The following is a 14929-nucleotide window of genomic DNA, read 5'->3' as shown; positions in this document are numbered from 1 at the left end:
GTTAGGTCAGAGATCTTGCCAAGTATGTCTTTTGATAAGGTAATTACATCATAGGCCAGCATTAGACATTGCCAGGAAGAATAGAACTGGTTACATCTCTGATGCTGAGCTGCTGTGCTTTGTAATCGCCTCCTCTTCGAATACACTCTGGTTATGCTGTTGGCATGCCGCAGTAAAACACATTTTCAGCTTTGTCACTTTTCTTATTTTTAATGTTCCTGTATTACTGTATGATCTGCAACTTCATTAGGACTTTCCCCAGAGAACAACCCCTCCACCCCACCCCATGGCTTATGCAAGACTCAAAAGGATAGAAGTGGACGTGCTTCTCATGGCTTGGCACTATCCAGCAATTTCTGGTGAAAGTGGATTTGTGTGCAATGTCAGGTGAGAATGTGATCAGGATGGGTTCTTGAGGTTAATTAGCCACCCGCCACTCAGGCTTCTGAATGAAGAACAATTGAACTAGATTGTACTAGAATGCAAACCATGCAGTGATTCAGGAGAGGACAGGTTTGCAGCACCTGCCCCTCCAGGGTAGCTGCGGTTGGGCAATATTTATGATGGAAAAAAATCAAGTCTTAGTCTAAGCATTTTCAAAGTCAGCATCTCTATAAACTATTGATGAAGCTGTACCTAAAGGTGGCACATTATACTGTATATTACTGTAACAGGGTACAAGAGCACATTAATATTGTAGATTACTGTAACAGGGTACAAAAGCAAATTTTAAAAAAGTTTTAAGATTGAATAGTTACCCTTCCTGTTTGGAAATGAGAATTGAAATCATCACCAATTCTCCGCAGCTCTTGTCCGATCCATACCTCAGGTCGCACGTCCATGGGCACTGACGGGGAGCTTTCCTGGATTCCAGTACTTGGTTGGATCCTTTCTATAAAAATAATAATTTAAAGATTAAAAATGAAACCACAGCAGTTTTGAGCTAAAATCTTGTCCATCCAGGATGCGTTACAAAACCATAAGAAATAGGAACAGGAGTAGGCCGTTCGGCCGTTCGGGTCTGCTCAGCCAATCAACAGGACTGTGACTGATCTGTCATTCCTCATGTCCACTTTCCTGTCCTTTCCACAGAACCCTGGATTCCTTTATTGGTCAAGCATCTGTCTATCTCAGCCTTAAATATACACAAGGACTCTGCCCCCACAGCTCTCTGTGGCAAAGGAATTCCAAAGACTAATGACCCTCAGAGAGAGGAAATTCCTCCTCATCTCAGTCTTAAACTGACACCAGGTAAAAAGATAAATGGCGAAGGCCTTCTAATATCAGAGCACACATTCCAACACATCGATATTTTACTGACCTTTATGGGTAATGCAATTCTGGCGTTTTCAGGTGCTTCTTCCAAATATAGGATAGCAACTGATACACTGGTGGCTGGCTATAAGGACCAAATTATAACCCAAGAAATGTGCTTTTTATTATTTTTTTAAAATAACTTATACTTGGGTACAGAATTTCAATGTTGGAGAAGGGAACTGCAGAAACCAGACGCAAACTCCCTCTCTTTTCTTGACTTCAATTTCAGGGAAATCTCTTACTGCACCCATTGCCCGGTTTGTACAGCTCCTGGTGTACTGACCAAGATTGACAATTTCTGCTCAATTGAAATTAAGCACCCAACTTAATTATTATTTAACCCACTGAAAGATACAAACGGTTTCATTATGGTTGTGGCGTTTTAGGCCATAACCACAGTGAACCACCTGCTTTTAAGCATTAAGAATGTGTTGAGGACTTCATGACTGTATATCAGCCTGTCTACCACGTAAATCCCTGGTTTCCTACCCACATTACGTCTCCATCATGCCAACCTACACTGCCATCAGTTTGCCAATGCCTCAGATCGCTCGATGGCTTCACCAACTCCCCATCTCCGTACCCTCCTCCAACCATCCCCTGACTCTGGTCTCTTGTGCATCCACCTCTTCGTTCACCCCCACCATTGATGGCTGTATCTCCAGCTAACCTGGCCCTGAACTCTGGAATTCTGTCTCTGACACTTTCCCTCCCTCTCACTTCCTTCGGGATCCTCCTGAAGACCTCGCCCCCTTTACCTCGGTCACCTACCCTCAGCTCCTTCTTTGGCTCAAGCTTTTGAGTTTTTGTTTGGTTTGTGTTCCTGTGAAGTGCTTTGGAATGTTTTACTTTGTTACAAGAGCTGTAGAGATGCAAGTTGTTAAGGTTTCAACATATTCAAAAGATGTGGAATATTAGTCCCATGTCGCTAGTAGGGTAGTGGGGACTGTAGTACTAATAGCTGAAATGAAATAAGAGTTGCAAGCCTAACAGCGTTAACAATAATATTACGAATTCCCATAGTAACAGACTGCAGTTCATATTGCTGTAATTCCAACATGCAGACAGCCACCTAACACAAAAAGGAACGAGTGGAAATTCTGATCATTGAGATGAAACTATCAGACAGAGATTAGCGATATCTGATATTAATTCCTGTGGCAAGAAAAGAGGCAGAGTGAAGATTCTAGAAGGCCTTTAGTTTTCCTTGATAAGTAAGCTTAAACTTTTGTTTTGGTAATGATGAACTAAAATAAGCAAGTGACACCAATTAATTAGGTACATGCTCACAAAAGAAAATCAAGCAGAAACACCGTGCGGGCACAGGTCAGTGTGTCGGCTACTGGACTTGCTTTGCAGCTTTCAAAGCACGCAGAAGCTTCCAAGTGCACATTTGCATCTATCGTATGAAACGGAGAAAGGCTGCTCTCCGCAGTACCAAAGTGTCGACAGCGGTGTTCTTTTAGTTACAGTGCGTGGAGCATTAACCCACAGGTTGCAGTGTAAAAAGTTAGAATAAGGAACCTTCTCACTGGATAGGAGTGACGAAGGAAAAAAAAAAACAAGATGCGAACAGTTAACAGTTTTGGCACATGGTTCGAATTTTTGTACAGACAACACCATTAAAGAAGATTGCTCTCATTGTTGCATGACAGTGTGTGCTCCAAAAGCACCGTGGTGATCAGCTATGACTGATAATGGTTGCTCAGTCTTCGCTGTGTTGAGGATGTTGACTCAATACAGATGTTACGGAGGTACAAACAGCCTCAATAAGCAAAGGAAAGTTATCTTTTCAATCAATCTATTGAAAGTCTGCTCTTGGTTTAAAAATTCCATTTTCATATAAAAGCCACTTTGAGTGATGCCAGTTTGGGCAGACCTAGGCAAGAAAGCCCATTTAAATGAGATTGCCGCAGAGACTGATTCAAATGAAGGTGAACAGAACAACAACAAAAAAACGGGTTACCGGGTGAGCTGCAAGGCAATCAAATTGGAGCAGAGTTAACAGGGCTAACACAAGCATTTGGCTGAAACTGAGATGTGCAGCCAGCAAAACGAGAGTTAAAAGTTTTATCACTTGGATCCAGGTACTTACGATGCTAACAGTTTTCCAGTCCATGCTGATTTTGTACTATAAAGTAATTCAAGAAATTAATACTGTGGTTAAGTGGTTAATAGTGAAATTAATCTGGGGTTTTCAAAGAGGCCAAGAACTAAAGCAGAAACACTATTTTTTTTTTGGTTGAAAAGAAACCCGACTCAAAGAGGAATAAGTGAAAAAGAAATACACGCACCATTTGATTCATGATGTTATGCTGCGTTGCACAGAAGTCTAAAATTCACCAGCCAGAAATGTGAGGAAAGAGATGAGGCATAGACTCATAAAAAGGTTACGAATAATACATTAACACCGGTCGTGTGAAAAACTCACACCCTCGCAATTTTTTTTGAAAATCACATATTTATGAATGTTAGTCTGCTGAAACAGCATGGGGATTTTCAGCAAAACGATTCACCAAGGAAGACACTGCTAACATTTTTGTGCTTAATGTCACAGCAATTGGTATTCTTCAACCTATCTGACAATGTCACCGAATGAAGCAACTCGCCTGAGGTGTGGTGACCCTCAGGTTAAATCACCACCAGTCAGCTCTGCCCCTCAAAACAGGAAAGCAGCCTTGGTTATCTCAGACTATGGCGACTTTACTTACTCAAAAGGACTAGAAGGTTTAAGTAAAAACTTGTAGTAAAACAAATTGGCATAGTTTGCAGCTTTCCAATCAAGGTTTGGAACATGGCTTTTCAGTGTATGTTTACAGCACTTATGTTTTGAATTAACACTAATTGCCTGTAATTATTAATAGTTGTTATAGTATCCAGATACTTCCTGCGTAAAACCTGACCTCTAATGAAATTTCCAGGGTTCCAAACAGAAAAAGGCTGCTATTGAAGGTGAACTTTAAATGGGTGACAATGGCCCTTAATAACATGTCATCCATAAATTTTAGCAGAAAAAAATATATGATGAACCAAAAGACCCATTATAAGGTTCTTGCAATAAGCAGAGTAAAAAGTAATGAATACAACGGAAGAAATAAATCATCCTTTGCATTTAGTTTCATTAAAACAAAGTTTGTTTTTTGGTTGCTGGTTAGAGAGACCACAGTGACTTGTGGCAATAATCTGAAACATGCACGGTTACAAAACAAATGTAAACACACCAGAAACATTAGGCACTAGTGGGGGTAAAAGCCTTCAAACAGCCTTGACCCTTCCAAATTATCAAATGTAGGCTTTAAGATCTTAGTGCAGGAAACCTTGTTTACTATTGCTGGATTCCTCTTCCACCTGGCAATGAAAATTCTAACACAACTGCAGCTTCTTTTTCATCACCAGTGGACTTTGCCCCTCGACTGAGGTGTGGTGACCCTCAGGTGAAGTCATCACCAGTCAACTCTCAAAGGGGACAGCAGTCCTCTGGGACTGGGGCGGCATTTACATTTGCTAAATATAGTAAACCTGGAGATGCTTTCTTTTCTGCCTTCAATCATTTTTAGCTCCTTTATTATATGCCAATGCTCTACAATATGCAAACTAATTAGTTCAAAGAAAATACTGCATTCTTAATTCCATGCAGTTAGCTGAAAAGTTATGAATGTGAATTAACAGATCAAATCTAATCATCTACAACAGTACACAAATGGCCATCAAAAGCAGCCTAACGTGCAGGCAGAGCAGATGAATGAGACGGTGCCCTTGTCTACTTACACAAATAGTCCCCACCCATATTTTGACTACACTACAATCTTTTCCTGGGTCCCTTCAGTGTTAGTCACTACATAGCAGTCAGCATGTAACTCAATCATTCAAAGGACTCAAAGTCATAACCTGTTCTGTTTTGTGGGGGGTTTTCATGCTTTTTCCACCTGGATCCTTTGAAGGACATTGTTTTGATTACAAATTCACACACGGACCAAGCTTGGGAGATTTGGTTTGGAGATCATCTTTGGAAATAGTAGAATTTAAGTGTTGTGCATTACTGGAATTAGATACAAAGGTGTGTGATCTATTCCTTGAACTCTATTACTGATACAGAATGGGGACAACTTTTTTTGAGTGAACTAGTTTTTTTTCTCCTCTTATCATGAATATGGTGCTCATTATTCCAGCGGACTTTGCCTTGAAAATAGTGTCTCATGGATCATTTTTTGTTTTCGTTAAAACTTGTATCTACTGTTTTTGCAGCATCGGTACAAGCTGAGGAGTTTCGAGATAGTCTTTCAAAAATGTCGAGGGAGCATAACAGCTTATTTTAAAAAAATATATGCATAGAGGGACATTTAAACTTTCAAATAATCAAAGAACGTTCCTCAGTTTCATACACACAGCCCAAGCGAACTGCCCTAAGTAAATAAGAAACTTGTCTACTTCAGATACTTCCTGCGGGGAATTATTTCATCTCCACAGCAACAGTATAAATCTAAGTGGCAAAAACAACATTGACATCCATTAACTTTCTGAACTCAATTAGCAGAATTTCTGGCTGCCTCTCTGCGTCGACACCAAAGAAGGAGACTCTTACCACGAATCTGTAAATGTTGGGCTTGTGCCAAGGCGTGCTGTGCATGGTAGATGGTTTGGCAGGTTGGGCTTGGAGTCTGTGTAGCCTTGTCGCAGCTTGTGGGTTTAGTCATCTGTCCACTGTCTGTGTCAAGAGAATAGCATCCACTGGATAACCTGCTGGATCGCGAAGACGGGGCAACAGAGGAATGTGGTCCACGCAAGAAATTAATATTAAAGAGTGGACACGTCGTAACGAAGTTTGGAGGCACTTGGATACTTTCGCACCTTGTGCTAGTAGGGGAATCCCCTTGATCAGAAAGCTCACCTCTTGACATGCTTGTGATGTTAAGTCTGGAATATGGATGCTGTTTGGTTCCGTCGGTTCCACCTTCACTCCTATGGAACACAAAGTCGTTGCATTTTTCCCTAAGGAAAAAAATATATCATTTATCTCGAGTCTTAAAAAAGTGTTATAATAAAAAAAATTTTTGTGAAATAATGGCACTTCATGCTGCATTCAAAACTAATATACATGTACAAATTTTAGATTCATTATCACCCTGATCACCTGGTTCATTCAAGAAGGTAGCCAATTTGATCGCCACCTTTATTCGTAACTTTTCCAAATTGTAGGGTAAAGCCCTATACAGCGTTTTTGTTTCATTGTTCCAATTAAGGGACAATGTAGCGTGACCAATCCCCCTACCCTGCACATCTTTGTGTTGTGGGGGTGAGGCCCATGTAGACACGGGGAGTGTGCAAACTCCACACGGACAGTGACCCCGGGGGGGCCGGGATCCAACCCAGGTCCTTGATGCCGTAAGGCAGTGTTAACCGCTGCTCCACCGTGTCGCCACCTGTAATGTTTTAAATTTAGTTTCGGTGGATACCTTCTCAGTTTTCATTTCTTGTGCTAACTTTCTGTACAGGGATTAAAAGCAGCAGGCTGTGCGCTGGGATTAAATGTAGCAGGACAAGTGCCGAGAGAAGGTAGTCAAAACTACTCCCCCACTACAGCCAAAGCTGATCCTGGCGCCAAGTCAATTTTGCGCACTTGCCAAGTTGACTGGCTTCCGACGAATCCCTCAGGCGGCGGTTTGTCAGATTTATCAAATTAAAACAAATTTTGGGGAACTGCCATTAAATTACTTTTCCTTTTCCACGTCTTGCTGTCAGAAACTTCCAAAAGGCGGCTGCCTGAATTGAAGCGAACTGAACACACCGCACAATCTGGAAATGTGGGCCTGTTAAACACTGAGGGTCTGAACAGAATCATAGAATAGTATGACACAGAAAGAGGACATTTGGCCCATTGTTGTTAGTGTCAGCTCTTTCAAAGAGCAATCCTAATTAGTTCCACTCCTCCATATCACTACAATTGTTGCTTTGTCCTGCATTTAATAATTCCCTTTTGAATGATACCAACGAGATTGCTCCCATCACCCTGTTAGGCAGTGTTTTCCAAATCATAAGCACTTTTTGCAAAGAAAGGTTTTTCTTCGCGTCACCTCTGGTTCCTTTGCCAGTCACCTTAAATCTGTGCTGTCCAGTGATTTGACCCTTCAGCCACTGCAAACAGTTTTCCTTCATTTACTCTATGTAAACCCTTCATGATTTTAAACACGTTTTATGGATATATAATCGAGTCTTAAAAATAGTTTAATAGTTATTTTGTTATTCTTAAACACTTTTATGGATCCACGCTGAGTTTTCTTTTTGATTCGATGAACAAATGGTTGAAAACTTCAGACTATCAACTAGCTATTAATACTTCAAGCTAGATATGCAAAATCTAGAATCAAAAGTTTGTGTTTGATCTAAACCACAGAAAAAACATATTCATAACAAATTCTACAAGTTATTGAAGTAGTAGCTTTTCCCCCGGTGGCTCAGAACATAGAGGTTTTCTCAATGGGACTAAATGATGCAAACCGAGGTGGCCACACATCTAGTCAGTAAGATGATCATGAAAACACGGCAGAATGCCTCACTGCCTTTATTGGGAAGAAAAGCCTACCCTGGCTGAGATGAGATGACCCTTTGGTCGAATAGCAGGTTCCCATTTATTGTTAAGATTAACACATGAAATCACTCGTACGAGGTTACACAAGGACTGGGGAGACCTATTCCAGCACATCACCAATAATGAGAAGGGGAGTGAAGAGAAAACACCGGTAAGAGAACTGAACTTATTTCCAACGTGAAAAATAGAGACACAAATATGTTAAAGCAGTGAGCATGCGCTAAAATAGACCTTATGTGGGGGGGGGGGCAGAAACAAAGAATTTCATCCCCAAAGAGTTGTAGCGATGTTTATCTATCCTGCTTGCCCATGCACTGCAGCAATCTACCTGTAGTCCATCCGACGTTTTGCATTTGATTGTACTGATGGTCTGTTTCTGGTGAGTTACCTTTTCCACAAGCAGTATCAGAGAAGGCTACGGTCACAATTTGCTCTCACAACAATTGTGTGCCTAACTAGGTGCAGTAAAGTTGCCGTAGTCCCAGCTACCATAAACTGCTCTCCCTTCAGAGAAGAGCTGACTGGTGGTGATTTAACCCAAGGATCACACCACAGGCAAGGGACAAGATTGAATGGTGGGCCTTCATGAATAACCTCCCTAACTATTCCAGTGCATTAAGTGATACATTTCACAATAGGTCCATGTTTAAGATAAACGTGTATTTCATCAACTGTATGGCTTGATACAGATGATTCTTCACTGATTTGCCCAGTTCACCTGCATGTATTTGCAAAGGAATTTGGAAAAGCCTTTCCCGTAAAATAAGAGTGTGAAAGCTGCCAAGCCAGAGGCAATAGGTATAAAATATCCCCCAAAACTTCAGAATAGTACCCCCTTTGTCTGTGCACTGCAGCTTTGGCTAATTTCCATGATTTTCCCAATTTAATAAGGCTCTACAAAATATAGCACCTCATCAGTTTAATCTTCCTTAAAGGTTCCACTTCTATCAAGGCTGCAGATCATTTTCCTGGCTGAGTGCAAACTGCAGAAGCTTTATTTCTACAAGTCATCATAAAACCTCGAACTGGAGTCTCTTCCCCCGAGAGAGGTGTGTTTTCGTGCTGATGAAATCTGGTAGTAAGAGATGCGAGGGAACACTCGATGTGGATCTGGCGTTTTTCCTACTACAGTCCCATTGTTCTCTCCAAAGTGCTGAGCGCAGCCCTTTTTTTCTACACAACTGGCAGCAGCTCCAGCAAGTGCGTCACAACTTCCCCACTGTCAACAATCCGGGCTGAGAGAATAAGGCAGTGGCTGCGCCGCTTGGATTGTGCTGCAAGCCAGGGGCCCGTTTCACTGCCAAGAGAATCCACCCCCCCCCCCAGTTAAACACTGCTACCGCCAAGAACATGCCTCCTCCCCAGTTAAAAAGTGTTCACCGCCAAGAACCCCCCCCCCCCAGTTAAAAACAGCTTACTGCGAAGAACATGCCCACTTCCAGTTAAAAAGTACTACCACCAAGAAAATCCCCCCTCCCGTTAAAAGGTCCCTGCCAAGAAAATGCCATCCCAGTTAAAAACAGCCCTTACCAAAAAATGCCCCCCTCCCCAGTTAAAAACTACCCTTCCTAAGAAAATGTCCACCTCCCCAGTTAAAAAGTGCTCACCGCCAAGAAAATGTTCCCCGTCCCAGTGAAAAACCATGCTTACTGCCAAGAACATACCCACCCTCCCTCTCCCCAGTTAAACAGTGCTACCGCCAAGAAAATGCCCCCCTATAGTTAAAAAGTGTTACAGAACCGACTGTGCGCGGCTGGTTTACAGATAAGAGACAAAAGGTCCTCATTTTACTCCTCCACGCCCGAAACGTACCTGCTATAATGGACATGCAGGACAACAAATCTTGACTACTGGAGGAGAGACAAAGCGTGGACGTTGCCCCATCCCTCCGGCGCTGCAACTGCTGCTGTCGGGTGTATTGGTTTTTTTTTTTAAAAGGGGAGCACGGTTGTCAAATCATAATTGCCAACTACAACTCGCAGAATCGCGTGTACATCAAGTGCGCTTATCTGGCCTGCAGACTACGACCCCCTCCCGGAAAGAAGGCTTACCCATTCATTTCCCCCTCCCCATATACACACGCGCAGAGGCACAACACTTGTGTGCACGGGTTTAAAGAGCCAGCCAAGAGGGGAAAAAAACTCTTGATTGACATACCTTGGAACGCGGCCCGGGCCGGCTCGGCCGACCAATCAGCGCTGGGCTCCAGGGCCGGGGCCGGCCGATTGGAGGCCGGGGATTGTGACGTCGGCCTTGTTTGTTGACACTCTGGCGATTGTGTGCCATGCGCACAGCGCGCGCTGGCGTTCGGAGTCAGTCACACGGTCACTGGGTGCACCGGGGGGGGGGGGGGGGGGGGGCAGCAGACACAAAACTTTTACACTGGAGCAGACACAAAACTTCTACACTCTGCTCGGCCAGTGCAACGTCTCAGCAAGCGGCGACAACGCCCCAAACACACAGCAATCCCGCTCAACGCATGCATTAAAATGCTACCCCCCCCCCCCGTGTTTTTTTTTAAATCCCCAAACTGGCTTCACTTTCAAATAATCATTAGTTTTTAATCGCCCCCTTTTCATTTCTCCTACTCGGTCGATGATACACAGTGCCGATCTGAATCCTGACTTTTCAATGTGTGGCCGGAATTATTTTTTGAAAAAAGACAGAACGAGCATACGCACGAACAATGCAAAAAAAAAAGTTTGAGTGATAACGCGGCCGGGGGGGGGGGGGGGAATAAGTTAACCGAAATAGGAAAAAAAGTTACGGCCAATCGCCAAAAAAACGCACTTAAAGCGCCCGGCCGTCCCAGAGGCAAAACTAAACAGAAATGTTGCATCAGAAGTTTAAGCTTTGAATTTCGGTTATGTCGGGATTTGTGAAGGCGGTATGTGTGTGTGTGTGTATATATATATATATATTTGTGACAGAATGCACATACATAACCTCCAAATGTGTGTGAAGTAACAGTCCTAAACTCCCCAACTTTCGGTCGATCGCCTACGTAAACCACACACAGTACATGTGGTTTTGTTATTGCTGCCGTGAAGGGAATTTTTCAGCAGCCGGACAATCAACAGACACACGAGACCGCCTCTCCTTCCTCCAAATAGCCGCACTCCACCCCAGTCAAAATACGACTGCACCCGACTCCACTCAACCTAAAACAAATCCAACCAACGTCTATCAGGATAAAGCGGGTCAGGCGACTTTTACGCCGATATCGCTACCTTCACCGCTGTCTACTCCGCCGGCTTACTCGGTCCTGCCGCCTGTTTTGGTTACAAGACAAACAAAATTTAAAAAGGGGGGTATCGTTACCCCCACCCCAATCTGAAGTAAATTCGAGCGGAGGGTCGGCGGGTTAACAATAAAAGAGGGAAAAGGGGGGAGGGGGGGCTCTAGCTTGCTGCCTGCTGGAAGTGCCTCACCTGTTGGGGTGGCTGCACGCTCTGCTCTCACTCGGTCGCTCTCCTTTGTGTTTGTTTTTTTTTTGAAGCTGGCGGAGACCCACAGATTCTTGAGATCACTTTCCAGTAGCTGCAAAAAGAGAGTGTGCGTGTGTTTGTGCGCGAGTGTGGCACTGATCGCCCCGGGTCTCAGCAATGCTCCAATGAGCCTACTCTCCTCCTCCTCCTCCTCCCTCTCTCCCCCCCCCCCCCCCCGGCCGCAGAGGTCCCCGCCCAGAGAGGCTGTACATCAGGCACACATATATTTATATATCTGTATATATGACTGCAACCCAGCTTAGCCGCGGGGGCAAGTCAGGGCAGGTAGAGGGAGAATTTGTTGGTGGGTGGGGGGTTGTAGAGAGGGGTGCAGGAACAGGCGGAGAGTTGAAAATATAAACACCCGCCTATCAGAGGCAAGTTTAAGAAAGAATCGATGCATATATAATTACGTGTTTTAAAAAAGTTTGTTTTGATTTTAAGGGTTCAAAATATTGTAAAGCCGGGAGACAGCGGCTTTCGACGCGCAGGGTAGCGGGATAGATGGATTCTCCTTTTTTAACCAAAAGTGGTTCAGTGGTCGACTCGCTGAGGGAATTTTTATTTTAAATTGGGACTACTATTTAAAACTCGATGCAGACAGGAACATCTGCACAAGTGTCAACGCGAACACGCGGGGGTCATGGTAGAGGGTAAATGATAAATAGCTCCATGGGTGAGTTTCCTGAAGAGGGGAGGAGAAAAAATACACCCCCCCCCCCCCCCGATAAGGTTCGACATCGGGAGAAGGGATGCGGGGGAGAAAGAGAGAGAGGCGGTGGAGCCCGACGGAGCGCTGGGGGGAGGCTCTGGAGGAGAGAGGAAAGTTCCTCTACAGGAGAGGCTTGGGGGCACTGTTGGGATGATTGAAATCAATAGAGAATAACACTGGGGCATGTCACAACAAGTCAGGCGCGGGAAGGAACGGCCACTGTCGGAAGGCTGGGAAAGCGAATTTGAGATCAATAAAAGTCATTGCCCAGGGTGGAATCGGCGCTCCCAAGATCGATAATGCCGGTCGCTCTGTATTTGATGCCACAAAATCATTCGGGTCAATTGAAAAAGAAACGCAAAATGTTTGTATAAAATCAAATAGCTAATAGGCTCTGTAAACTATTAGGGGGTGGCGGGGAGCTCCTCTCAATCACCGGCATCGCAAATTTAGAAGATGAAGGAAGAAAACACATCGGTGTCACTCGGGGGGGGGGGGGGGAGATGGCGGGATAATAAATTAAAAAGCAAGATCGCTGTCATCGCCGGCGGTTCATTTTGTTTTTGCGTGTTGTGCGCGGTGCAGGGTTTTAAGTGAAACGAATCCAGTGGCCATTGAATGCGAAGTCGGCGACAGACCCCCCCAAATATCGGCGTTGATCTTTCCTCCACTACCAACATGTCTTAAAAGTCTCTTGAGCGACGGCTGCTAGAGAGGAGGGAGACCTCGATGCGAAAAACACTTGGCAGGGATAGAAATCTCAGCAATACAAACAAACCGAGAAAACCTCAATGCAACAAAACAGAAACTGCTAAATGAATGTAGTTATTGCAAGTTACCGCGACCCAGTGAGCAATGATGAAAGCGCGATTTGTCACATCCGAACTTTTGTGTTTTTTCTTTTTTATGTGTATTATATATTAAAATAAAGGAAACATGTTTTCGGGATGGCTATTAGTCTTGTCAGCGTCTGGGCGCGGTGCGGTAGACGAATTCAATCCCATTTAGTCCATTTCCAAAAGACAATAATTGAAATGAAGTTTGCATGTCTCCACGCGAGCTTTATCCAAAGATAATGAAAACCGCACTCGGGAAGAAACTGCCCCAACGCCTTTGAAGTTGGTTACGGTGGAGGAAGACCTTGATGTGACAATGAAGTCTTCTTCATCGTCTTGCTCTATAAACTCGGGGGCCTGGAGCGCCGCAAGATAATATTGATAAACAAGCATAGTTTTCCTCTCGGTATATATATCAGTAAAATGCAAGTCAGTGTTCAACGCGGGTCGGGTCTCAAAAATCGCAAATAACAACAGGGTTGCAAATGACATACAGCGAATTCAAGAGTGTAGACACACTAGAGAAAACGACAAGTTAAAAAAAACCGCAAGTTTCATTTTCACAAGAGAATTTTAAAATCTGAAATAAACGTATCTGTTGCGCACAGACAATTCTCACAAGAACTTTTTCCCTGTAGTTTGCATGCACATGGATCGTTTCCAGGTGAACAGAGGTTGTTATTTTTGTTTTGTTGGGGGGGGGGGGGGGGGAGAGTTTTATTTCGAAGGGAGAGTGCCCCTCTGGGAGAGATAGTATCAAGTGAGAAAGTAACAATGTCCACCCACACGAATCACCAAAGTTAAAATCGCGCACCCTAAACAGCGCACCAAATTAGGGAGTGCAACAAGACAAAACAAGACGGCGTTTTTGGAATGAAAATGTGTTTATTTTTGATTCCCATTATATCACAAAAATACAATACCATAATAAGATGGTTTCTGAAAAATTCAACCTATTTCGTGCTATTTCGACCCACAACATGATCATCTTACAGTTTGACAACAAGTGTGTGTGTGGGGGTGGGGGGACAATAAAAAAACGGGGAGGGCGTTTATGTTTGGCACGGTACTGTCCCTGATGCTGGCCCGGGTCGTCTCAGAGTTTGGCCCGGGCGAATACTGTGGCTTTGGCGGCGCCGGCACGGTTCAAGTCAGGTTTGGGGTAGAAAGCCCAGCTTGCTCGAGGGTTGGGGATGCCGGCGATCGGAGCGTGGACTGTCGCGATGGGGATATTGAACGCTGTCAGTACGGCCAAAGAGTCCTCCTTCACCAAGCTGCACAGTTCGGTTAGCTGAAAGAAACAGGGTGGGAGGGGGTTAGACAGAGAGAGAGACAGACAGAGCGGGGGGGGGGGGGGGGGGGGCGTCGATGGGGTTATCAGTAAACGAAAATCAAAGAGCCCCATTCGCGGGAGGTACTGAGAAGCAATGTTAAATAAACCATCGGGCGGCAGGGGGTTTGAGATGCTGCAGGTGGATGTGAGACCCGGGCAAAGATGAGAAGGACAATCGTTTCATTACACCCCCGCCCCCCCCCCCCCCCCCACCCCCCCACACAATCCCAAATGAACCTCCTAAATCTATTTTCGTTTTGTAATGTGTTTCAATCTGAATTTCCGGCCTATTGCCCACCCTCACTGAGCCATCCCAGCCCACCCTCCCAAAGCCCTCACTGAGGAGGGAGAAACTTACCTTCAAGTCAATCAATGTGTGGCAAAGTCATTTCATCGGCGGTTTCCCCCCCGCCCGCCAGCTTAAAACATTACTGCACTTATTTATTATACATCGGCTATTGAGTGCTGAACGCCGAAGAAAGCCACCGTAAGAAGGAAAGGCACAGACCCCATTTGCCCTGACCCCTGTGCGGGGCTGGGTGAGGTCCTGAGAGTTTTGACACGCACATTTCCAATTGCGTTAACTCGGATACCCCGTGAACAGATCACCCTGCAGTCAGACGGGGCTCTGGCCATTCTGACAACATTTGTGTGTGT

At 44.5% G+C, this 14929-nt stretch overlaps 2 protein-coding genes across 10 annotated transcripts in view; both read right to left on the bottom strand.

Moving 5' to 3' along the window:
• bcl2l11 (BCL2 like 11) overlaps positions 1-11515 on the bottom strand; it is a 46039-nt gene extending 34524 nt beyond the window's left edge. For 2 of the 9 annotated variants that reach the window (XR_011940801.1, XM_072500080.1), the window contains exons 1-3: positions 9955-10010; positions 5900-6306; positions 759-892 (exon numbers count right to left, since the gene is read on the bottom strand). Coding sequence is in view for 6 of the 9 variants with exons in the window: in XM_072500080.1 (XP_072356181.1) it covers positions 759-892; positions 5900-6306; positions 9955-9962 (549 nt within the window). In the remaining 3 variants the exon portion in view is untranslated. The other 7 variants (XR_011940802.1, XM_072500078.1, XR_011940803.1 and 4 more) reach the window with 6 other exon arrangements.
• Positions 11516-13804: 2289 nt separating this feature from the next.
• acoxl (acyl-CoA oxidase-like) overlaps positions 13805-14929 on the bottom strand; it is a 667710-nt gene continuing 666585 nt past the window's right edge. Inside the window, exon 19 of the mRNA XM_072500077.1 lies at positions 13805-14230. Within this exon, the coding sequence (XP_072356178.1) occupies positions 14036-14230 (195 nt within the window). The 3' untranslated portion in view covers positions 13805-14035. The remainder of the gene's footprint in view (positions 14231-14929) is intronic.

Source organism: Scyliorhinus torazame, chromosome 4 (genome assembly GCF_047496885.1).
Source record: "Scyliorhinus torazame isolate Kashiwa2021f chromosome 4, sScyTor2.1, whole genome shotgun sequence".
In the NCBI taxonomy this organism is placed as follows: domain Eukaryota; kingdom Metazoa; phylum Chordata; class Chondrichthyes; order Carcharhiniformes; family Scyliorhinidae; genus Scyliorhinus; species Scyliorhinus torazame.
Note: the sequence above shows the minus strand (reverse complement) of the source record. Positions and strands in the feature narration are given on the sequence as shown.